We start from the raw sequence: 24,107 nt of genomic DNA on the forward strand, positions 1-24,107 counted from the left end.
AATTTCGGTTCTTTATTCTACAAAATAACATTTCAAGACCTGGTTTTAAGAAAAGTCATATCTGGACAACAAAAAATGGACTAGAGAAAAAAGATCTATACTAAAATACAACAAAAATTAATAAAAAAATACCAGATAGACTTCGGATTTTCGACTAAACTCTCGCAATTTTTATGATATCCTCTTCTCTCATTATCTCTCGTCTCTCCTTTCAATAGAACAACACAGTTTTTCACCCCTAACAATCCACCTACAATAGTAATATCCCCATATCTTCCTGGGCTGACAAACAACGCATGAGCTAAATGTTTCGCAGCGAACACACGCAAGGCAAAGAGAAACTCTCGAGCTACTTCGCAGTAGAATGAAATAGAAAACTTCCAGTCAATCACATAATTGCTAAAACAATAACTGCGCGGTTTCCTATCAAATCTTCCGTGTGAACTTCTCTGAAACCATGCGCGAGTGCGCACACAAGGCAAAACTGGTACCACATTCTCACTTAACCATTATTGTAATAAACATCTGAAACTCTACATTTTCGTAAGAATCAACACAAAAAATAAGAACAAGCTCACTCTAGATTACTGTAGAGAGACAAGTTGCTAAAGGTATTCGTGGCTGACCCATAAAGGCTCTCGTCCAGACTCCGATTGGCACATGCCATAGACTTGCAAGCCATGGTCAAACGGCTTAACAAATATTCAAAAAAATTACGAGCAGGTATCGAACTTCAACAACAACATCCGTCTCTGCACCGCCCTGAATCGCGGGATATGAACGAGGCACTACTATGGTTGACCATCACCAAAAGTCAAAATCTGCGTTAGCGCTGCTCTCACGCGAAGCTGCAATGCAAGGAATCAGAAAAGATTAAAAAAAAAAAAAAACTTCTAAGTTTTACTTTTATTTTGTAAAAAATAACCCACCTTTGTTTCTAGACAAGAGTCATTGCTCATACTTTTCAGTTGAGATATGATGCCAGCATTACGCAGCATTATGACCCGATCAGATGCACCAGAAATTGATGTAAGGGTAAGATTTATTATAGTCCAGACAGTCGCTGTGCGAAGCTGTGAGTCACTGCTCTGCAAGAACCCAACCGCAAAAGATTGGGTCCCACCGTCTACTTGACTAACAAGTTGGTGAGTAATGGCGTCTTTGTGAATTTCAGTAGCGCTCGAGACATTGCACAGCACGTACATTCCCTAAATAAAGAGAGTTTCAGAAACTTAAATAATAAAAAATTAACAAATAACAAATCAAAATCATACCCTGTTCTGTTGCCCACATGAAAACTATCTATTTTTTAGCACAAGGGTAAAACTGTTACGCACTGAATATTTATTGTATAGATTGAAAGAAAAATACAAAAAATATCGGACTTTTGAGAGGTCTGTGCTCTCCAAATTGAAACTAATTCCCTATAAATGACTTTCCAGATTTCTTTTGATACCTTTCTCTACCCATTCTTCTTATTTATAGACTAACCTTATTTCTGGATATTTCCTACTAACCCCCTCATATCTACTAATTACTCTAATACCGCTTATAACCTGGGTCGTAACAAAAACTTAGCGCCCAAAACGACTCAACTAAGAAAAAGACCCTGACCTGAATCCTGATTTCAGCTTTAGAAGAGTTTTGCAACTGTTTACTAACGGCATCTAATATGACACCATCTTCGGCAAAAATAAACTTGACGCAATCTATAGATCCATCGAGAAGATTGCGGAGAAGGGCGAGAGCCTGCTCTTGGACGGAGGGTTCGGAATCTGCAGGCAAAGAAATCAAGTTATGCCTCAAATTTAACAAGATTGATCTTGAAGTGTATCGAACAATATGTGATCATTACCACAAACAAGGCTTGCTAGCGAGGATGGTGTGAGCTCCCTGAAAATACTTTCCTTAAATGCCTTGTCTGACAGAAACACCAAATTCCTCAAAGCCCATAAAGCATTCGATCTCAGAGCTGCTTCCATAGATGTTGTCAACTGCACAAGCAGCTTTACGCCTCCGCATTGCACAAATACAGATCTGCGTTTGTTATAATCAACAACAATGTTGCAAAGACAACTGAGAGCCGCGACCTGAAAATAGAAATCAATTGAAATCACACTAGATACAGCAAGTGAAAAAGGAAAATTCTCTATGACCTGCAAATATTAAACTGAGTTCACCAAGCATAAATGCAGCTTCCAATCATCCAATCTATCTAGTAACTATATTCCAGTTGCATTCTTATTGCACTACTTTATCTATCTATATTTTAACTTCTTTCTTCGTCTTTTGGTTGAATCTAGAATGGAACTATATGGTAAGACCATGTATCAACAGACATACACGAACTCTGATATCAACTGGGCAGTACATGCCATTTATTAGCAGAGTTGCAAGACAGTATATGCTATATATCAGCAGCATGTTTGGTAGCTGTAATGTTGGTATTAGGATCATTTTATCAATAACAAGACCACCAACAGATAGTCAACTGTATACTGTGTAACAGATTTAACCAACGGAGAAAAGAGAAGACGGCAAAAGAAATACTCTGTAACCTAAGGACAAGTAACTTCATACCTGCACAGAAGTACAAGTATCATGTAAAAGCTGAACTAATGGAACGACGATCGTCTCATTCATGAAATCTCCTGCACACAAACGCTGTAAAGATAATAATTATTAGATTTCGACATTAGAATGAAAACAAAAATCAATACAAAGTACGCTTATATTCCAGACCTTGATTGATCTTGAGACACTTCTTAAGCACATGCAAGCTGCAGCTCGTACATTGGAACTCTCGTGAGCTAAGGCATCGATTGCCAAGTTCAATGCCTGTGTTCAAATAAATCAAAGTTAAAACGGGATTGTGAAATTATAAGCACACCCATCGGCGATGCACCAAATTTCCAAACCAAATTTGCAAACAAGTAAAATACGTAATGAAACACTCTTATTCAATGATGCTGCTCGAAAAAGGTCGTAGCTGATATTCCCGAGTAAAGAACATGCCTTGAGAGAAAGGAACTTGGATCTACAGAACTCTAACTTGGAGCACAAATCTGCCATTGCAAGAAACAGCCCTTCAAAGCGTCTGGGATTCAGTCCATCTTTTTGCAAGTGGCTGTAGAGCTTATCAACGGCATCAGCCTCGAACGCTAGTTTCTGCAGATCTTCTTTGTCAACAATCAAACTAGAAAAGACAAAAGGTGCTTCGTCTCCGACTTGATCAGGATCCTCGAGAAGCTCGAGTAAAAGATACACCAACTTTGTTTTCATGCCTATATCTTGCATATACCGAGGACAGGTGTTCCTTATAGCAATCAAGCACACAGCGGCCAGTAATCTTGTACGGATATACCTATCCTTTGTCAACGCAACGATAGAACTCAGAGCTCTTCCATTCTCGAAGCTCGCAAACTGGGACACAACATCGGAGTTATTTCTTATAGCCGTTGCTATAGATTCTAAACTGGCTTCTCTCTGATTCAGAGAGCCGTCAAGAAGGGCGATGAGTTTCTTCAGAACCCCCGCCCGGAACAACGCTGTTTGCTCTGAGGCCGTCTCGCATGAGTGGATTATGATGCTCGCACCGAGCCCGGTAACGTTTTCGTTCTCTCCGTTCAGTAAGGAAACGAGAAATTCGATATTTTTCGGCTGAAGAAAATCGTATTTCGGAGCGAGTTTCGATTGATAGATCATTTTCAAAGATCGCGCACCAGCATCCACAACCTGAAACACGAATTTCACTGACCTGATGAGCCTTCTTCCACACTTTAATATCCAAATTAACAAAACAGTTTCTTTCCAAATCTTGATTTAGATTCATTAATGTTTGACACCACCATAACATATAATTAGTTAAATCAACCAAACATAAACAACCAAATAATCAGTCTTCCTTGTGATGGTTATACCAAAGAACTTAAAACATAAATAATTCAATGTTTACCAAGCAATACTTATCGCCTCAAGGTCACCTAAACTACAGTCAAATTAGGTTTAGCTGATCCAGAGCATGCTTGGTCGAGTTTCTTTTAGGTTTCTTTGAAAGATGCACATTTCTACGTCATTCAAGAATCGCATCTCCGTACACTTTTCAGTCAAATTCTCGGCAATAAAAGGAATCAAAGCAGATCGAGAAAGACTCACTTTATCGTCGCCATGAGAGAGAAGGCCGAAAAGGCTGGGAAAAGCTCCGGCGTCGAGGACAGACCTAACACCGGCGTCGAAGCCGCAGGCGAAGCTCCCAAGGACGGCGGCGGACTGGATGAGGAGGTCGGAGGAGTCGCGATCGGCGGTGGCGAGGACTCCGGCGACGGCGGGAACGAGACCGAGGTTGATGAATACGAGCTTCTTGGTTCGGTTACCGATGATGCGGTTTTTGAGCTCGCGGAGGGCTTTGAGCTTCACATCAGCGTCCGGCGAGGCGAGGCGTGGGAGGAGGTCGCAGTGGCGGTGCGCGGTGGAGATATTCGCCGGAGGCACCGAGGGAGAGGCTGAGGCTGAGGTCGGCATGGCAGTCTCGGCGGAGCCAAAACCAATGGACTGTTGTCATGTGAAGAAGAAGAAGCAGAGCGAACTTCGCGCGAGCCAAGAGAGCGAGAGAGAATAGAAGTTAGAGATTAGCTTATTTATTGGATTCATTTTTTTTTAAATGTTGTTTTTATTGCTTTTCTTTGCCTAAATGGTGGGACAACATTATAATTAGGCTCAAAACGTCTTTGTCGCTTCTCTCTAGCTCGCAATTTTCTGCTTTAAAATACAATTGGATGAACCTTGTAAATTTATACGTGCTTTATAAAATTGATAGAAAATTGTTTTAGGTAACATTGGTTTCTCTGAAACTAGTATAGAATTAGCTCTTGTTTTATTTTATATGAAGATGAGATAAGATGTAATACGGGTATCCAAGAGTATAGGCCAAATAGCCTTTTCGTTGTTGCCCTTCGGTTTAATCCATTGACCGTTTATCGTAACCTTTAAATAGTTTATTGAGTTGCTCAAAATTTAACCTGTATTATGATTTTTCGTTTGTTGAAATATTACACACGATATGCTATCTTTTGATTCTAGTTTTAAATTTATTTGTGGCTCGAGATCTTATTTTTCCACGTTTATAGAAATTTGGTGTCCGTATTTTTGTTGGTGTTATGACACAATATCTAATAAAAGTACTGTAGTATTTAAAAAAAAACATATACTTATGGATGAAAATATATTGGATTTGACTAGTGTATTAAATGGAGTTTTGAACGATTTTGAAGAAAAAGAAAAATCGCGGAAGAGTTAAACATTTCCATAAAAATTGTTGTTTTGATAATTATAAATTGTTATATTTAGCAATTAGTGTATCTCTAATCTTGGTTCTTAAAACTTAATTTCAATAAAATTGTGTCATCAATTTAATCAAAAGAACACCACCGAAGCCTTAAAAAAAAAGTTGGAGTATGAAATTAGGGTATATTTATTGGCGAAAAAATCATTTAAGAGCTAGATCGAATTTGTTAATGACTACTAATTTGAAAAATTATTAATGATAGAGTTGTTTGAAATTTCATCACAAAAATGAATATTTTTAAAATTTCGTTAGTTCATATTTATAAATATAAAGGAATAAATTAAGAAAAATTCAAAACACTTGAAATCTGAAAAAAATAATTGTCGAGATTTGTTTTTATTATTTTAAAACTGAATTCATAATGATAATATTAGATATTGAATTTATTAATTATGTCCACACGTAGGAGATTTTATATTATTGAAAATCAAATCCTGAAATCATTCTGGGATCCTAAGGCTTGAAGCGGCTGTGGTTTTCCTAATATTTTTAATACGAGTATATATATATGAAAAACAATTTTGTTAAATTAAAGAATACATAAATAAAAGTTAAATCGCTCAACAAAACCTCTTAAAGGCGGTTATTCCGCCAGCTTTAACCGGTCACATATTCACACTATCATCTCCGCCCAAACCTGCTGAACCGGTCACCGGTTCCTCACACCCCCCCAAAAAAAATTTAAAAACCCACACCAACCCGCTACACAAACAATTCAACTCGCCCCAAACTATTCCATTTCCACTTTCCTCTTTCATCGCTCGTCTTTTTCCCAATTCACTTCGTTCTCTTCCTTTATACTTTAAAGTTTAAACCATGCCAATCGATCCACCGAGCTTCGTCTTCTTCGCGTGATCTTCGTGTTCTTATTCGCTGAGATTCGAGCTCCTCAACGCTCTTCTTCTCATTTCTTCGTCAAGGTATTTCCATCTCTTTACAAACTTTGCTTTCTATGTTTTTCTTTCTTTTTTCTTAGATTGGTTTATTTGGTTGCTTGGAAAGTGTGTGGATATGAAATTAGTAATTTTGTGTGACCTTTGTATATGCGCTTTGGTTTTGAATTTTTTTTTTCCCAGAGTAAAAATCTGGTCTTGAGAGTAATAACGAACGTGAATCGATTGATAATCTGATTTTTTTTTAGTTTTTAATTTTCGTTTTAGGTTTGAGTTCTTAGGGTAATACTGAGGGAACTCTTATGGTGTATAAAGTCTGATTCTTTGACCTAAAACTCACCTCTTGACATTATTTTCTTTGACTCTTTCTTATTGATTTATATTTTTAACAGTTGATCTTAAAATCAACTTCTGTCGCCTCAGTCACGTGTTTAGAAAAGTTTTAGTTTATTTTCTATAGTTGGCGTTGACTGGTAACAGATCATTGTTTCTTCAAGTGATAATTTTTATCATAAGATTCTGGAATTTTAATCTGTTCCGTAATTTTTCTTCTTCTTCTTTTTTCCAGGTAGTTCGTAATCGAAGCATGTGTGGCGGTCCTGAGCAATTAAATTCCACCCCTCCAGCTACATCGTCTACGCAAGAAAGCGAGTCTCTCACAAAATCTATGGATCATCCTATCGAGACTATTGTCGCCGAGAATTCTTTCTCGGAACTGCTTGAGCTTGCTGCTGATAACGATGTCGAGGGCTTCAAGAGTTCGGTTCTCGACGGTCCTTGTAAGGTCGACGAAGTCGGACTATGGTACGCTCGTCAGACGGCTCAACGAAAAACGGTTCTCCTGCACAGAACCCCGTTAATGGTGGCTTCTATCTATGGCAGCGTGGAGGTCCTGAACTTCATTCTTTCTCTATCGAAAGAGGATATAAACCGTTCTTGCGATTCGGATAAGAGCACCGCTCTTCACTGTGCCGCTTCTGGCGGGTCCGATAAGGCTGTTGACGTCGTCAAGTCGCTCCTACTCGCTGGCGCCGATCCCGATGCCACCGATCGCCACGGAAAACGCCCGTTCGACGTCATCGCTTCGGCTCCTAATCTCAAAGCCGCGCTCAAAGAGATGCTGAGAAGCGAAACAGATGTTTTGCAAGCTTCGGCGATACCCAACTCGCCGCCGCTTTCGTCGTCGTTGGAGAACGGCTCGATGTGGTCTCCGTCGGCCAAGAAAGAGTACCCGATTGACCCGTCCATTCCGGACATCAGAAACAGCATCTACGCCAGCGACGAGTTCAGGATGTTCTCGTTCAAGATCCGACCTTGCTCGCGGTCGTACACGCACGACTGGACCGAGTGCCCTTTCGTTCACCCGGGCGAAAACGCGAGGCGGAGGGACCCGAAGAAGTTCCACTACAGCTGCGTTCCTTGCCCGGACCATCGCAAGGCTCCGTGTCGACGCGGAGACTCGTGCGAGTACGCCCACGGCGTGTTCGAGTCCTTGCTTCACCCGGCACAGTACAGAACCAGGATTTGCAAAGACGGCGTTTCTTGCGCTCGCCGGGTCTGCTTCTTCGCCCATAAACCCGAGGAGCTTAGGCCTCTGTATCTTTCCACTGGGTCGGCCGTGCCATCGCCGCCTCATTCAGCCATTGAAATGGGTGCGACGAGAAATCCCATGTCGCCGCCGCCATTTACTCCACCTATGTCCCCCGGGAACGGCGCTTCCCAAGGATCCGTGCCGTGGCCTCAGCAAAATATCCCGACTTTGCAGCTCCCGGGAAATCATCTCCAAATTAGCCGCCTCAGATCATCTCTCACCGCAAGAGATGTTCAGATGAGCCTCAACGACTTTTCGTGTTTCTCTCCGAATCGCTCCCTGCGTTCGAACGATCTCGCCTCTCCGAACCTCGGCGATGTCTTGTCTCCTAGGTACTCCGATCAGTTCGTGTCCTCGCCGGTTTTCTCTCCGTCCCAGAAGCTGGCATTCATTAATCAACAGAGCAAGAGAGAATTCATGCTATCTCCAATCAAAACACACATGTTCTCTCCCAAGAACATCGAGCATCCTCTTCAAGGAATCGAGCCGATATCCCCAATGCGATCTAGGGCATCTTCCTTGGCGAACCGCGAGAATCAAATGCGCAGTCTTAGCTCCCGAGACCTTGGATCAAGCCTCTCTCGCGATGCCGTGCATAATCTCCCGGGCGATCTCGAAACAAGTGACTTTGTCGGTTCCCCTGTAAATTGTTGGTCCCAGTGGGAATCGCCTATGAAGAAAGCCGATTGGTCGGTCCAGGGAGATGAACTCGACCGATTACGAAAATCGTTTTCAACGGGGCACAATACAATGGATCCCGAAGTTTCAAGTGTTCGATCTGCAGTGAAGGAATTGCCATCTGATATCATGGCAATGGCAAATACGTTTTCTATCGAGTGTCCCAACACTAAACCAAATGATCAGGTGGTTGCTCTTGCTTGACATAATTCATGGAAATCCTTCATCATACAGGAAGATTATTTCGTTCGATGTTGTGCTAATAGTTCCAAAGGTAACATCTTTTTCTAATTTAGAAGGTAAATGAAGTCTTAGATGGATCGCAAGGACAGACCTGACCCAGATGAGGCAGTTTCTCAACATGTTTGTTAAAGATTGATATATTTATCTATTCGTACCTTTATTGTTTTGTTCTTTTGGATTCAGTGTATGGTTGATGAGGTGACCTAAAAAGAATGAATAGGATATTATGACCTTTATTTTTTAATTTTAATACCCCACCACCTCAGAATTCAGACTTTATGGTGGAGTTGAGCAGGAATTCTTATTATGTATACAGTGTATTGCTTTTTCGTTTTAAATATTCCTTGACCAGTTCTTCATGGACTAATGTTGTGTCCCACTTGTAAAATTAAATTATCAAAGAAGGCAAAGGGATTGTGACAGAAAGTGGGGTATATTGTATTTTGTTCCTTTCATTGATCATCAAATATCGTACTCAATTCTTTTTATTTATATATTTTTATCGTATAGTCGTTCTTCTCTTTATCTATGGTTGTACATGCACTACTTTATTCTCACCTGTCCTTGTGCTTGTTGTTTCTTTTATTCCTGTTTCATGAAAACATGGGAATATGTGATGACGTGGATACACACAAAGGCGATAATGGACGGTGTGGGAAGTGGGTTTTTGCTTTGTTGTATCTTTGTGGGATAGAAAGTCTTTCTTTCCTTCTCATTTGGTTTATTCACTTTTTTTCTGTTTTGGATGATATCTTTCTGAGGTGTAAACAATTAGTTGAGCGTGATGGCAAACCGACCTCTTTTTTGTATGGATGGATAGGGATTAGCTTTGACATATTTCTCTGCTTCTTTGAATCTTTTATCAAATATTTTCTTCGGGTGGTTTACTTCTTTATTCCATTGTCGCTGTACAATATTGCTTATTTTATCAGGGTTGGTGTTTTTCGGTGGGTTATCAATCGTCTCCATTGGGGGATTGTTTTTTTCTTTTCCCCTTTTTGTGCTGATGATTTCCTTTAAAATAGTCATTTTCAGATTCATTCAAGTTAATTCATAAAATAAAGTGTTTGTCTTTGCTTGCTGACCGTAGGATTAGAGATAATGTCTTTTTTCTTTTTTTGTTAACCCACAACTTGATAATGAATCAGTTACTCTAACCTTAATTTGTGATAGAAGAATATTTTTCTTTACAAGCATATGGTTTTGGTCAGACCAAACATCTCATTGCAAGAAAAATAAAATTCGCCATCACTAGCTCCAGCTGCTATACAACTTAGGGAAATCTGAAATTAAAAAAAAAAAAAAAAAAAAAGAACTAGAATTGCAATTTACACCAACTTCTTGACAGTTATTTCCTCATGGACAAATTATAACTAATAAACAATGTGAAGCTACTTTGATTAGACTAATCTTCTTCATGATGCAAAACAGAATGAATTTCAGCAGTGTACCCACTTTGTTTGATCAAGGCCGTAAGAGAATTCAGATTCTCGTAAATCGTCTCTGAGAGAGGGTGCGATGTGTCACCGGCACCGAAACAGTGCACTTCGCTTCGGACGACGATCCAGCTTATCCCCGGCGACTTTCTCAAACCCTTTTCTCGAATCGCAGCCCTGATCTTCCTCGCCTCTTCCCAAATCCCTGCTGAGGCATACATATTCGAAAGCAACACGTAATTCCCGGCGTTCATCGGCTCTATCTCCACGAGCTTCTCAAACACCGTCCTCGCGAACTCCGCGTCGGAGTCAGAGTCGACCCGACAAGCGCCGAGCAAAGCCCTCCACAGCGACGCGTCTGGTTCGAATGGCGTTGATTCGATGAAGTCCCGAGCTTTGCTCAAACGGCCTCCGCGGCAGAGAAGGTCCACGACGCAGCCGTAATGGACGAGCTCGGGTTTCATCTCGAAATCCCAAACCATCGTGCGAAAGAATCGCAGCCCTTTATCCACGTACCCGCAGTGTCTGCAAGCCGATAGGATCGCGGCGAAAGTAGTGGCGTTTGGAATCAGACTGTCCTCTAACATGTGTGAAAGAGCGAGAATAGCTTCATCAGCGAGACCGTGAGAAGCGTAGCCGGTTATCAAGGCGTTCCATGTGATCGTATTTCTCCTCGGAGAAAGTTCGAAGACTCGCTCGGCTTTTCCCATGCTTCCACACCTTGCGTACATACTCACCAAAGCGTTCGATAGAGAGAGATCATTGTCGAAGAATGGTTTTCTTCTAGTTATGTATGCGTGCAAGGATTGGCCTTCAGAGAGAGCCGCGAGTTGGGTACACGACGAAAGCATGTTCACGATCGTGACCTCGTTCGGTTCCGCTTCTGAGATCATTCGTCGGAAAAGTGACTGAGCTTTCTCGGCCCGGTTGTTTCTGACATGGCTAGCGATAAGAGCGTTCCACGAGATAACGTCTCTTTCGGGGCAGGTCTCAAAGAGACTGGTACCCATTACTTCATCCCCGCAAGCCGTGTACATATCTACGAGCGCGGTGTTCAAAGAAGGGTCGATATCTAAACCGTGTTTCACTGCAAATCCGTGAAGCGATCTTCCGATTCCCAGGCATGGCTCGTCGCGGCATGAAGCAAGGATCGATATGATGGTGTGTGAGTTCGGGTTTATCTCTGAATCTCTCATTGCCTCGAACATGTTCCAAGCTTCGGTCTTTAACCCCTTTGAGGCCAAAGTCATGATCAAAGTGTTCCACGAGACAACATCCACACTTGTCATCTCATCGAAAACCCTTTGGACGGATTCGACACAGCTCAATTCTGAGTACATTCTCAAGAATGCGTTTCCAAGAGAAACATCAAGTTCCATCGCGAATTTGATCGCGTGAGCGTGAAAGCCTTTTCCATTCCTCAACCCATCGCTGATATGTGGACACAAAGGCAACATTATAGCAATAGTTCTTTCATTTTCTCTGATTCTCTCAGCTCTCAAACTCGCGAACAATCTCACAGATTCGTCGTACACACCGTGTTTGATGTAAGAGTCTATCATGGAGTTCCACAGAGCAAGATCGCGGTTTGGGACACTTTCGAATAACCTCAGACCTAATTCCAATCTTCCACACTCACTGTACATATTAATCAACGCGTTCACGATGAACAGATCGTTTCTGTAATTAGACTTCGCAGCCAATTGATGGATTTGCATACCCAGATCGAGATAGCCGAGCTCTGAACAAGCTTGAACCCCGGCTAATACTGTAACACGATCGAAACTAATCCCATCTCCTAACAAAGCTAGAAAAAGATGACAAGCTTTTAAATTTTCACCCGAGTCGATAAACCCGGTTAGGATCGAATTCCAACTCACAATATTCCTCACTGACATCGAATCGAAAACGAGACGCGAAACTCCAACGTCGAATTTCGAGTAAAACCCGATCAGCGCAGTTTCAACATGAGAGTTTGAATTGAACAGTCCGTTTCTGATACAGAACCCATGAATCTCTTGTCCAAGCCTGAATTGACGAACCTCTTTACACGCCGAAAGCAACCCAACGACGGTCCGCGAATTCGGTCTCAGACCTTCACTCTGCATCCGGGTAAACAACCAAACCGCCTTCTCGAAAAAGCGACATTTAACGTACCCGAAAAGCATGGCGTTCCAGAGAACAATGTCTCTCTCGCGCATTTCGTCGAACACATCGCGCGCATCTTCGACCAGCCCGCATTTGCCGTAGAAATCAACGAGAGCCGTACGGACTCGGACGTCTCTGATCGATCCCAATTCTCGGGCTGTCCGATGAATCTCCTTTCCTCTCTCCACGGCGTTGAGCTTCGCGCAGGCTTTGAGAACCAGTGGCAAAGTTGCTCTATCGGCAGAAATGCCGAGCGATTCCATGTGGGAATATGTGGCGAGGATTGCGTGGTCATTGTTGGACTTGGCGTGTTGCTTGATCGTCAAGTTCCAGTTTTTTGGGTCGTTGTGGGTTTGGAGATGGCTTGGTAGCTTTTGAAGGCTTAGTGTTGAAGGAATTGTATCCATGAAGATCGTAAGTCACATAGTTTCTCTTCTTCTTCGCATTTGGCGGAAAATATCAATGAAAGTAGAAGATAACGGATAATATTTATTGTCGTCTCTATCTGTGTATTGTCGTTTTCTTTAATGATAAACGACACACTTTTAATGTCACTATGAAAAACGACACTTGTTTTAATGTCACTTAAAAAACGACAGTAGTTTTAATGTCACTATTAAAAAACGACACTAGTTTTAAAGTCACTATTAAAAAACGACACTAGTTTTAAAGTCACTATTGAAAACGACACTAGTTTTAATGTCACTATGGAAAAACGACACTAGTTTTAAAGTCACTCTGGAAAAACGACATCTTTTCAATCAATTCATGGAGAAACCGGTCTTTCCTTCTCAAGACTAGTATGTGGCCAATACCAAAAAAAAAAAAAAAAAGAAAAAAAAAAAGAAGGTATGTATCCCAAATAATTTAAACAATACGTTTATATATAGTTTAGTTTATGTATATAGCAATATTTTTAACATGCTGGTCACATTAAAAATTACAAATCTAATATTTGTCTCACTTCATACAAATCTATTATGTACACGAAAAAAAAAAGAAAAAAAACAGTACACTTACACATCCCTATTTCCAACCAAAAGAACTTAAAAAAAAAAAAAAAAAAGAACACACCACAAAAAGAAATCTGCAAAATAAAAAATGAAGGTTTTAGCCATACTTGGAACTCTTGTATATAATGGATGGCCAAACAGTATAATAATTGAACTCAAAATCTTAATGAAATCAAACAGTATCAGCTTCGGCCATGTAGAAATTCCCAAGGCCCTGTTCCTGTCCCTATCCTGCAAAATAAAAAATATATATATATATACTTTTTTTTTTTCAATGCAGATTTTAAATATTGCAATTTAACATTTTACCTCCAAAATCCAGCAAATGTTCTGAGGCTCATGTAAATCGTTAAAGCAACCCAAATTCCCACGAAACCGTTGGTGGAAGAGAGAATAAAGAGGCATAAGATGCTGAGAATAGCCACTAGAACCTGTACATTGTAATGTCTTTAAAGTCAAATAACAATCTAGTAGGAAAAGTCAACGTGTCATAGCACTATAACATATTATTTAGATGGAAGTGCATGGACTTGCCATGGAAAAAGCCGAGTAAGCGAAATCAGACGCTCCAAAGTTGACACCGTCGAACACGAACGCCAGAGCGTTGATTGGTTGAGTCGCTGCAACAAACTATTTTTTCAAACAAATTGGAACTTTTCGTTAGTCTAAATAAATGGTAACTTTATTTATGACAAATTAAGATAATTTAGTTACCGGAACACCGATGCTAATTAGATTGAGGACTTCGATATCTTCCGTGAACAACTTAGCTCCGAATCGCATTCCCAGTCCAAGGAATACCGCGAGTGTCAACCCCAGAACCAATCCCAGCTGCAATTTTTTTTTTTTTTTTTCCCGTCGAGACTCTAAACAAAATTGTTCGGAAAAAAAAAAAATTGAAAGTAATTTAGTACCTGCAATACCCTTGATGCTGTGGCACTTGCCTTGTCAAAGTCTTTTTTCGCAAAATCACTCGCAAGTATAGCCTGAAGAGCATCAAAATCACTTGAAATTGTTATCGTATATCCTAGATTTTTAAGAAAAGATCCCACAAGATTTTTTATTCCCACATTGTTATCACAATACATGTGCATTTTGTGACAAATATGAAACTTAAAATCCTTCCATCTAGTCATGATTTTGGAATCATCCCAAAACTAAATTCTGCTTTTTTCTATTAAAAAAAAAAAAAAAAAAAACGCTGTTTCGAAACCTGGCCGGCGACAGCGAGTCCGTCGGCGAGGAGTGAGGTGGCGAGCCATATCTGCAAGCAGACTTGGAAAGCTGCCATGGAAGTCGAGCCTTTCCTCGCCGCCAGCGAGGCAGCCAGTGTCACACAGAACGTCACCGCCACCACTCTCATCAACAAAAGAAAACCTATCCAATACACAAAATTTGAATCTCGAAAAAAGCAGACTAATCCGATGAGACGAGATCTTTTTTATTTTTTTATTTTATTTTAATTTTACCGTTCCTTAGAAACCGAGCGAATTGGAGGTGCTTGATGCTCGGTGGCAACAGATCAACCTTCTCCATTAATCTCCACAGGAGAATAACCGCAATCAAGTACCTTGCGCAGCAAGCAAGCTAAATTCAATACCGATATCCGAGTCTAGAAAGAAACTCGAACAATTATAACGACGATAAGAAGGCTACATTACTTACTGAGAGATGACATGTGCGATAGCGGCGCCGATCACGCCCATCCGAATAACCAGGATGAATATCGAGTCTAGAATTATGTTGGTCAAATCTCCCACCACTGATCGAATCGAATTTTTTTTTAAAATAAATTCTATGAGCAGATAGGGATCATCAAGGCATTGGAATCACTATATGTATGTGTATATATACCGGTGGCGTATAGAGGTGTCTTTGTGTCCTTGAATCCGCGGAAGACGCCTTGCATCGCAAGCGACAAAAGGACCGCCGGTGCACCGAGAGACCTCACTGTTAAGTACTGCTGTGCCGGCTTTAGCATCTCCGATTCCTTTTTTTCACAAACAATCAAACCATACTAAACAAACCCATCGAAAAAAAAGACAAAAGTCGTATATATTTTTTTTTTACCGATGCGACTCCCATGAAATTGAGAAGAGGCTTCGCTGCGGAAATGAGGAACACGGCTTGGACGAGCCCAAGGACTCCTCCGATCACCATCGCCGAAGAAGCCGACGGAATATGCCTTTTCCCTCTTCCCGTGTCCTCGTCTCTCTCTACATCGAAGCTCTCGACGATAGTCGGTTCTTTAGGAGCGCCTATCAATCTCTGGTGCTCAAGATCATCGCGATCCTCCGTTTTGGGGCTCGCGGTTGTTGCGATGGAGTCTTCCTCGGCGACGAAGGAGGTCGTGACACTGACGAGAGGGAATATCGCGATCCTCGAGACTTGGTTGAACAGAGCTATCGAAACTCCGACGGCAGCGAGCTCCACCGAGCCGATGCGGCCGATGAAAGCCGTGTCGACCAACGAAGCTATCGGGTCCGCCGTCAGAGCCAGCGCTGCAGGGAAAGCAATCGATATGATCTCCGAACCGAGCTTGTCCATTTTGAACACATCTCTGTGGGTCAGTATTGAACACACAAATTATACATTTAAGTGTGTACATATATATGCTTTTTTAGATGATCCGTATGAATAATGTTGAGGAGTAAATATAATACCTGGCGTCCTTGAAGAAAATGCAGATTGGAAGTCTCATGTTAGTCTCGTCGTTTTTCTCACCCATCTTTAATCAAACCGCTGATCATTGTCAACTTAAAAAATCATCATCGCATAATAAGAATACTTGTTCCATGAAAACAAGAGATTGATTTATATATCATACCTCAATTATGACTTACCTATATATATATATATATATATCACAAGGGAAATACAGCTTTGGCCAAGAAGAAAAACCACGGTGAATATAAATTTTATTTCCTTCCAAACCCATGCACTTATTTATATAACAAACGCTATCTAAAGAACCTTCCAAGCGTGTATCAGAAGTACCCATAAAAAATAATAAAATAATGAAAAATAAGTCTCCAAATTTTCAGCTTTGAAACATACCTGAGACGGAGAGAAAAAGAGGGTGGGTTTGGTGTTGAAGAAAAATCTTTGTGACGCGCGTTGATCGGTTTTAAATTATCTCAAAAGTCACAGAAACCAGATTATTTCATCACAAGACTGTGTGACATCATATATATTTATCACTCTCCTTTGAATCTCTTCTCAGCGTGGATTTAAAACAACAACAAAACGTTAGATTTTTCAACCCCATAGCATGACCTTTTAGCTCTCTGAATTCATGACTCCCATTAATGTACAATTTCAAACAGCTTGAAATTCACAAATCAAGACCACCATTACTAAGTTGGTCAGGTCTCACTCTGGCGAATATGAAACGAAATGCTTTGTTGCTTTCAGGCATATTCTATAAACGGTATAAATGCTTGTGTCCACGTGTCAAACACCATTGATTGAGCTCATTCAAAGTTCCATTCAAAGCCATGCTTTTGTTGTTGCGTCTCTTGTTTTCCTTTTTTTTTTTATTGTCTTTTCCCCGAATCACCACCACTCCACCGTGGTCTAGAAGAAAAAAAAAAGGTTGATGGAAAGAAGTGTCACTGCATGCTTATGAATGCTTGACACGTGTCCCTCTCTGAGTTCATGCACATATCACTACTTAATCGGTGACCCTAGAAAACAACACATAATTCTTCGTGAAAAGAAAAGAAGAAAAAAATACTAAACTAAAATTAACCATGCATTTATGGTAAGCTAATCTTAAAATCGTAATGAATGTGATTTCACTCCATTTATTACTATTGTTCATGAGATTCGAATAATTTTTTTTTACCGTTTTACATTATTTCTTGATAAATGATTGTCCCATATATATCATTTTACTACCCGATCAAAATTCTTACAAATTATAATCTAATACAAGGAAATCATGAGCAAATATAAGAGGTGTGCACGGTCCGATCCGATCTAAAATCGGTGAAAAAAATCAAATTGGATTGTTTAAAAAATTAAATCGGATCGGACAAAATAAGAGAAAAAATCGGACCGGATTAAATCGGTAAAAATGTTCGGTCCGATTTAAATCGTTTCAAATCGCTTTAGACTGTTTAAACCGTTCTAGACCCGATTGTTTTTTTTTTTTTTCGAACTGGACCGTTTAATTTTGACTTATTTTTATTTATATTTTTTAAATAGTAATTGATCCGGTCCATTTTTTTTTTTACTGTTTTTGGACCGTTTTATACTTTAAAAAAAATACTAATCGGTCCGATCTGATCTAGACTAGACCATCGTTTAAAAATTTCATACAGGACCGGAGCGCTTAAAAGTACAAACTGGACTGGACGACCAGTCGAAATTTTAAACCGTTTAAAACCGGATCGTTGGTCTAAAAATCAGTGATCCAGTCCGGTTTACAATTTCTCCGATTTTTTCGCACTGCCCTAAGCAATATATAGTATATTAGTCTTTATTTTTATTTTTTTTTATCGAACTGGACCGTTTAATTTTGACTTATTTTTATTTATATTTTTTAAATAGTAATTGATCCGGTTCATTTTTTTTTTACTGTTTTTGGACCGTTTTATACTTTAAAAAAAATACTAATCGGTCCGATCCGATCTAGACTAGACCATCGTTTAAAAATTTCATACTGGACCGGAGCGCTTAAAAGTACAAACTGGACTGGACGACCAGTCGAAATTTTAAACCGTTTAAAACCGGATCGTTGATCTAAAAATCAGTGATCCATTCCGGTTTACAATTTCTCCGATTTTTTCACACTGCCCTAAGCAATATATAGTATATTAGTCTGGTTTATTTTCCGCCTATGAATGCTGTTTAACGCCGATAATTAATGTTAACTATGTCGACGAATATGTCACTTAGATTCCCAATGACAACCAATGTTAAGCTTTTAATAAAAGTTCGTTCTGAAGAATATTTAATTGCTTCTTAAGTTTCAAGCTATGTAAGACATGTATTCGAGTCACGCGCGTGTTCCTGAATTTTTGTTTTCCTATATGTTTTTTTATCTTAATTTGTATCGTTCTGTTTTTTTTTTTTTTTTTTTTTTTTTTTTGAGAAGTTAATTTGTATCGTTCTCTTTCCCACGATTTAAAGAAAGAACTAATAAAACTATCAATTATGCTAAAAACAATGCATTAGCATATCTTACTTTGTCCGTCATTACTAAAATCGATTTTTTCTCTCATGTTGCCGTTTCTTAGAGACCACTATGATATAAACTATAAAGTCGGCTTTAAAATTACTTCAATATTCAAATAACTCATAGGTCATAAATTACAATAAACAGCATAATCACTTTTATGACAAGAGCTCAATAGACTAAGATTTTTTTTTAAATCTATTTTCAATATTGACGTTCTTATATGTTCTTATTTCATAGTACTATTTGTAGGAAAAATTTGAATAAATATAATATTTTAAATTTTAGTAGGAAAATATCTTTAAAAACATTTTTACCCAATTGCATCCGGGTGTCCCACATCGATTGGAGATGTATCATTTGTACTCCTTATAAAGGTCATGAGTTACTCCTACTATTGTCAATTGATTTTCAAGATAGAACCTCATGATACTTTAACAAACTCTTATCTTGATTATTGTCGAAAGCAAGGTTCGAAATTCTATTTTCGACTGCCGTTTTCGATGAAAAATCGAATGAAATTAATGTCCAAACAAGCGGCGCTCGTGTGGTTGACTTGAGCTTCCCTAAACCATTGCCCCTTTACAAATCTGGGTCTTCTTTGGAAACCCAAACCATTTGACACAAATTGCATATATTAGCTTACTCATTTGTCCATTGGATTATTTATAAATTATGACATCATCATACTTAAGGACCAAAATCCAATAAGTCAAAATTAATTCAAAAGTATGACTTTCATTTTATGTGTAAGTATAAAAATACCCTTAATGAAATATCTTTTTATAATCTTTTGTATTTAATTTTGTTATTTACTTGATAGTAAAAAAAAGCAAAGTTAGAGATCATTTTTCGTTTGACATGTGAAGTTAAAAAAAAAAAAAGTTTGAAAAATTTGGAAATTTGCTTGAAGATTTATTGACATTTTGTCTTTTTATTGACATGAATGTCAATAAATCTTCAAACGATTCTAGAAAATTCTTTGAAGATTTAATGACATCGTTGTCAATAAATTTTATGCATGTAAATAAATCTTCAATAGACCAATTTTTTTGAAGATTTCCATAAGTTTAGTTTGTAATTTTCCATTGGACGCACTGAATATTTCTTCATTAAAATTCTACATGAATAACGTCATGAGACAAATATAAATCTAAATTAGTTATATGAAATTTGTATAATCAATTTTAAGAGTAATTAAAGATCATATAAGCCAAAGTAACTTCATAGTTGATAAGTAGGCAGTTTAGAAAGCGTGGTAATATTTTTCAAGCTTAACCATTCAACTTGCAAATTTTATATTGACAACTGATGGGTTTATTGCAAATAAATTATTAGGACGGAGAAAAAAAAATCGGTTAAATAATAAAATGGATCGGATCATCGGTTTTTAGACCGATGTTCCGATTTTTAACGATTTAAAATTTCACCGGTCCAGTCTGGTCTAAAGTTTTTAAGTCGTGGTTTAGACCGGAACGGTTAGTATGTAAACGGTCTAACGGTCTGAAACGGTTTTAATTGAATCGGACTTTTTTACCGGTTTGGTCCGATTCGATTTTTTTCTTATTTGGTGCTGTCTGGTTTAATTTTTTTAAAACCGTGTTGTCACTGGAAATCGGATAACGTCGAAAATTTCGGGGGGTTCGACCAAAGGCCAGATCAAGTGGTCTCGTCCAAACTCAAAAGTGACGAGTTTCCTCTTCTAGGTCAAGAACATTCTTCGTTCGTCGCAGCTCAAGAACATTCTTCGTTCGTCGCAGAGTCCAAGTAGGATCGTTTTCGTAGTTCCACTTTGGTTATAAATATTGATCCCATATAAATATAAGAGTCCAAGTAGGGATCGTTTTCCTAGTTCCACTAAAACTGTAACCCAAAGGGCATTTATGTGTATTTGTAACAATCGCTTTTGTTCTATAGTGTAAGTGTAGCAATGTGTATCAGTCACAATTTTGGACTATGGACCCCATGAGAGATTTGTGAATGAGTGGATACAATTCAGTTAGAGCATATGGGACCTCAGATTTTGATAGTTACCACATAGTTATTTGAATCTTATCCTTTATCCATTGTTCATCCGAATGTTATCATACATTACCTTTTCTAAACGAAACAACTATTTTAGATCTTTCTATGGATATTGTTCATTGATTTACTCTGAAACTACAAATCTCTTTTCTAAGCAGAAAGAGCTTAGCAAGTCAGTCGTGAAATAGCACATCTTGAATAAACATAAAAACCTCCCACAGACCGTATAAAATTAAAAACTGCCCATTGAATTGCAGGCAGACAAAACAACGTCAAAATTTTCAGGTCAAGTTCTTTAAACCATCACCTGAACCTGAACAAATAACATGGCATGTCTGTAATATATTCCCATATTTTACCCCTACCAAATACACCAATTAAAAAGAAGAAGAAAAAGAATGGCAGAGAGTGAAAGAACAAATACCCTTCTGTTGAAAAAAAAGGGGAGTCTTGTTACCACAAGCCAATGAATTTCCACCAAACTCCTCCGATTCCGAGCCAAATGACGATGTTGACTATGGAGATGAGGAAGCCGTAGCCCCACCATTCGGAGAGGGGAACGTAGTTGGCTCCGTAGAACACCGGTGCCGATCCGATCCCGTAGTGCGTGAGACCACCCATGAGGTTCGAGAGGAACGCCAAAACCATGGCCGCGAAATACGGCGGAGTTCCGAGAGCGCTTGCCACGGACAAGAAGGCCGTGAACATGGCTCCGATGTGGGCCGCCCCGCTGGCAAAGAAGTAGTGCGAGTAGAAGTAGAGCAGAACCAAGATCCCGAACGAGTATTGCCACGCCAAACCCAACCCACCAACAAACTGTAAATTTTTTTTTTTTTTTTTTTTACAGAATTTCAATAACAGAAATTAGATAGAGTGTGTTGACGGAGTAACTCATGATGATCTTATATTTCATGAGGTTCTATCTCAGAATTATTCGACAGTGACTAGTGTTTGTCAGAGCTTTATAGAGGTCTTTTAAGTGTCTTAATACTACCTATAGCGTATTCGAACGGTTTATCGTTTAAAATCAATGATGTTATTTGAGTAGCGGAGTGTGATAAGAGAGAGGACGAACCTTGACGACGGTCTCGCTGAACCAAGCGATAAGGCCGTATTTGTTGAGATAACCAGCCATGGCGATGAGAGCGGCGAACCAGGTGAGAGTGTCCCAAGCAACGGATTCGGCCAAGCACTCCTTCCAAGTCACAACGCCGGTCACGAGAAGGACAGTCAGTCCCAGAATCGCGGCAGTCACAGCGTCCACGTTCAACATCCCTCCGAAAATCCATAGCCCCACCTGAATAACAGCAAAATAACACACAGCAAATGTGGGTTCAGAAATTCGCCACGCATCACCAATGTGTATGTTCTTATGTGTCTTAAGGTTTACTAGGTTAAACACAACAGGTCAAATTTCACCTATCATCAATGGTCCAAATACATTGAGCCTTGAGACCACATATCATCCAACAGTTGAGATCTTTACGGCCAACAAAATTGTCAATCAAGAGAAGAGATGCTTCTGAAACTTGAAAAAACTAAGAGACCAAAACTACTAAATCAAAGCTAACTATCAAAGTAAATAAACCATAGTCAATAATTTTGGCAAAAAAAAAGAACAGAGCTTTACCGAGTAACTGACTAATCAACTCATTCTGACACCTATTTACGAACCGAAACAATACAGTAGGAACATGATAAAAACATACCGTGAGAAGCAGAGTCCCGGACATGATGATCTCGTTCTTGGACATGGGTCCCATCTTGGCAAGCTTCTCTTTAGCGAGCTTGGGTGCGTCGGGGCTGCTCTTCACCGAGGGCGGGTAAATCACGTACAGAAGCAACGGAACCACCAGAAGCGAAATCAGCCCGGGAACAATCGCAGCCTTAGCCCAGTCGGTCCAACCGATCGTCTTCTGAATCGTGTTCATCGTCAAATTCGCACTGAGAGGGTTCGCGGCCATGGCCGTCAGAAACATGGCCGAAGAAATCACCGACGTCTGAAAGCAAGTGAGCATGAGCCAGGATCCGAGCTTCCTCTCGGTCCCATCGCCGACGTTACTTCCACAGGCAACGCAGAGGGATTTCACCAAAGGAAGGAAGATTCCTCCGGCCCTAGCCGACACCGAGGGGATCGCCGGAGCCAAGAGAGCCTCGCTGAAGACAAGGCTGTACCCTAACCCTAGCGACGAGCTTCCGAAAAGTGAAACGAACTGGTACGCGATTCTGTTTCCCAAGCCGGTCTTGATGAAGCCTCGGGCGAAGAAGAACGCGAGCGCGATGAGCCACGGGATCGGATCGCCGAAGGCCGAGAAGGCGGCGGAGAATGTTAGGGTTTTGGTGAGCACCGAGGCTCCAAGTCCCATCAGAGCCACCGCGCCGAGCGGCAGAGGCTGCGTGATGATTCCGACGATCGTCGCCAAGAAGATAGCGAGAAGCTGCCAGGCCTCCTTCGTCACCCCCGCCGGGACCGGAACGAACCAGAGGATTATCCCCGTCGCAATCGAAGCCGCGAGAGGCTTCAGCGCCGCTCCTTGCCATGGCTGCTTCGCCGGCGGTGCGGCGGCGGGAGCGTCTCCGGGCGCGGCGGAGGTTTTGACGGAGAGAGATCGACCGGATTTTGAGATCTTGGAGAGTCCGTCGACGCACACGATTGGTCTCAGAGCTCCGAGACTGGTTTTCCTCAGGGAAGAGGAAGAGACGCCATTTGTTTCGGTCCTGAGAAACGCCGATCGAGATATCGGAACTCGCGATCTGAGATTGAGAGTAGGTAGGCTTAGAGAAGACGGACCGGTGGTTAGGGCTAGAGACGCCATTGGAGAGAAATCTCGGAGCTCCGACTGAGAGAAACAGAGAGAGAGAACCAAAGAGACTGAGAGAATTAAATTAAATAATATTCTTCATAAATGTGAAAGCAGCGAAATATAGGATAATTGTGGGCCGTCCGATTCTGATCGGACGGTGATGTTTGCGTTTGGAATATACGGTCTCGTGGGTGTAGATTATATTTTATTTCATTTTATTGTGGGCCTTTCCCTTCTTTCTCTCCTTCGTGAGTTCCGTCATGTGGCTTGAAATCTCCGCCGCAACAAGACACATAAAATGCCAGGTTGGACAGTATTGACACGTGGCGGAGAAGAAGTGGATGATTGGTTGCTTTTTGTTGGTGACGTGGTTATTTATGAGATGCAAGGGGTCCACTTGGATTGATTCTAGTGGGCGAGAGGGTTTTTTTTTAAGTCTTCTTTTGGGGACCGGAGATCTGAGTTCAGGAGAGCCAGGAGTCAGGTGGAACTGCAATGACGGAATTGCCCTCCGAAACCGGAGATAGCGATGACGAACCACAGAAGTGCACGTGGATAGTGGATCTTGAATCATTGGATACGATTGGTTGGATTTTGTTGCCTAACAAGTCCAAAAAAATAAAAAATAAAGTAAAGAATGTGACATTAGCAAAGTGTTAATTATTGATAATATCATATTTGTGATATTTATCAAGTTTGTCATGTTTTGGTCAGTCACAAATTCTAGTCCTTTCTTTTTCATACTCCCCC

General features: G+C 40.3%; 5 protein-coding genes across 7 annotated transcripts; 1 reads left to right on the top strand and 4 right to left on the bottom strand.

Moving 5' to 3' along the window:
- Nucleotides 1-333: 333 nt before the first annotated feature.
- Nucleotides 334-4,609, bottom strand: LOC149382608 (ARM repeat superfamily protein). Its single transcript, XM_089600807.1, has 8 exons — nucleotides 4,156-4,609; nucleotides 3,016-3,735; nucleotides 2,743-2,838; nucleotides 2,581-2,664; nucleotides 1,856-2,090; nucleotides 1,615-1,775; nucleotides 930-1,208; nucleotides 334-848 (listed from the first exon to the last, which is right to left on the bottom strand). Exons 1-8 carry the CDS (start codon nucleotides 4,519-4,521, stop codon nucleotides 792-794), a joined length of 1,998 nt encoding a protein of 665 aa, XP_089456933.1. The 5' UTR covers nucleotides 4,522-4,609; the 3' UTR covers nucleotides 334-791.
- Nucleotides 4,610-6,060: 1,451 nt separating this feature from the next.
- Nucleotides 6,061-9,256, top strand: LOC149382609 (zinc finger CCCH domain-containing protein 30-like). Its single transcript, XM_089601561.1, has 2 exons — nucleotides 6,061-6,264; nucleotides 6,806-9,256. Exon 2 carries the CDS (start codon nucleotides 6,824-6,826, stop codon nucleotides 8,708-8,710), a length of 1,887 nt encoding a protein of 628 aa, XP_089457687.1. The 5' UTR covers nucleotides 6,061-6,264; nucleotides 6,806-6,823; the 3' UTR covers nucleotides 8,711-9,256.
- Nucleotides 9,257-9,795: 539 nt separating this feature from the next.
- Nucleotides 9,796-12,801, bottom strand: LOC149382610 (putative pentatricopeptide repeat-containing protein At3g01580). The gene has a single exon (XM_089601560.1). The coding sequence runs from the start codon at nucleotides 12,738-12,740 to the stop codon at nucleotides 10,155-10,157; it is 2,586 nt and encodes an 861-aa protein (XP_089457686.1). The 5' UTR covers nucleotides 12,741-12,801; the 3' UTR covers nucleotides 9,796-10,154.
- A 560-nt stretch (nucleotides 12,802-13,361) lies between these two features.
- On the bottom strand, nucleotides 13,362-16,717 carry LOC149382611 (MATE efflux family protein). 3 transcript variants are annotated; one of them, XM_089601564.1, is made up of 13 exons: nucleotides 16,404-16,717; nucleotides 16,010-16,088; nucleotides 15,417-15,906; nucleotides 15,201-15,336; nucleotides 15,012-15,108; nucleotides 14,816-14,916; nucleotides 14,560-14,723; nucleotides 14,261-14,332; nucleotides 14,061-14,177; nucleotides 13,881-13,976; nucleotides 13,656-13,777; nucleotides 13,518-13,577; nucleotides 13,405-13,481 (listed from the first exon to the last, which is right to left on the bottom strand). In XM_089601564.1, exons 2-12 carry the CDS (start codon nucleotides 16,072-16,074, stop codon nucleotides 13,529-13,531), a joined length of 1,509 nt encoding a protein of 502 aa, XP_089457690.1. In that variant the 5' UTR covers nucleotides 16,075-16,088; nucleotides 16,404-16,717; the 3' UTR covers nucleotides 13,405-13,481; nucleotides 13,518-13,528. The 3 variants fall into 3 exon arrangements, with proteins under 3 accessions (XP_089457688.1, XP_089457689.1, XP_089457690.1); XM_089601562.1 differs by having other exon boundaries at nucleotides 13,362-13,577; XM_089601563.1 differs by having other exon boundaries at nucleotides 13,362-13,577; nucleotides 16,010-16,102.
- A 4,035-nt stretch (nucleotides 16,718-20,752) lies between these two features.
- Nucleotides 20,753-23,437, bottom strand: DIT1 (dicarboxylate transporter 1). Its single transcript, XM_089601010.1, has 3 exons — nucleotides 22,263-23,437; nucleotides 21,629-21,850; nucleotides 20,753-21,369 (listed from the first exon to the last, which is right to left on the bottom strand). The coding sequence occupies exons 1-3, from the start codon at nucleotides 23,367-23,369 to the stop codon at nucleotides 21,007-21,009; spliced, it is 1,692 nt and encodes a 563-aa protein (XP_089457136.1). The 5' UTR covers nucleotides 23,370-23,437; the 3' UTR covers nucleotides 20,753-21,006.
- Nucleotides 23,438-24,107: the final 670 nt, after the last annotated feature.

Source organism: Urtica dioica, chromosome 11 (genome assembly GCF_054948205.1).
Source record: "Urtica dioica subsp. dioica isolate 48M chromosome 11, U.dioica_male_clone48M_v1_H2, whole genome shotgun sequence".
NCBI classification, from domain to species: domain Eukaryota; kingdom Viridiplantae; phylum Streptophyta; class Magnoliopsida; order Rosales; family Urticaceae; genus Urtica; species Urtica dioica.

Excerpts from the sequence above, each read along its gene's own strand:
- LOC149382608 (XM_089600807.1), bottom strand. The coding sequence starts at position 4,521 with ATGCCGACCTCAGCCTCAGCCTCTCCCTCGGTGCCTCCGGCGAATATC. Across the intron at positions 2,665-2,742 it reads GTGTCTCAAGATCAATCAAG|CGTTTGTGTGCAGGAGATTT; the intron begins GTCTGGAATATA and ends TTATCTTTACAG. Across the intron at positions 2,091-2,580 it reads ATACTTGTACTTCTGTGCAG|GTCGCGGCTCTCAGTTGTCT; the intron begins GTATGAAGTTAC and ends TTCTATTTTCAG.
- LOC149382609 (XM_089601561.1), top strand. The coding sequence starts at position 6,824 with ATGTGTGGCGGTCCTGAGCAATTAAATTCCACCCCTCCAGCTACATCG.
- LOC149382610 (XM_089601560.1), bottom strand. The coding sequence starts at position 12,740 with ATGGATACAATTCCTTCAACACTAAGCCTTCAAAAGCTACCAAGCCAT.
- LOC149382611 (XM_089601562.1), bottom strand. The coding sequence starts at position 16,074 with ATGGGTGAGAAAAACGACGAGACTAACATGAGACTTCCAATCTGCATT. Across the intron at positions 15,337-15,416 it reads ATTTCATGGGAGTCGCATCG|GAATCGGAGATGCTAAAGCC; the intron begins GTAAAAAAAAAA and ends TGTGAAAAAAAG. Across the intron at positions 15,109-15,200 it reads GACACCTCTATACGCCACCG|TGGTGGGAGATTTGACCAAC; the intron begins GTATATATACAC and ends CGATTCGATCAG.
- DIT1 (XM_089601010.1), bottom strand. The coding sequence starts at position 23,369 with ATGGCGTCTCTAGCCCTAACCACCGGTCCGTCTTCTCTAAGCCTACCT. Across the intron at positions 21,851-22,262 it reads CCGGGACTCTGCTTCTCACG|GTGGGGCTATGGATTTTCGG; the intron begins GTATGTTTTTAT and ends GCTGTTATTCAG. Across the intron at positions 21,370-21,628 it reads TCAGCGAGACCGTCGTCAAG|TTTGTTGGTGGGTTGGGTTT; the intron begins GTTCGTCCTCTC and ends AAAAATTTACAG.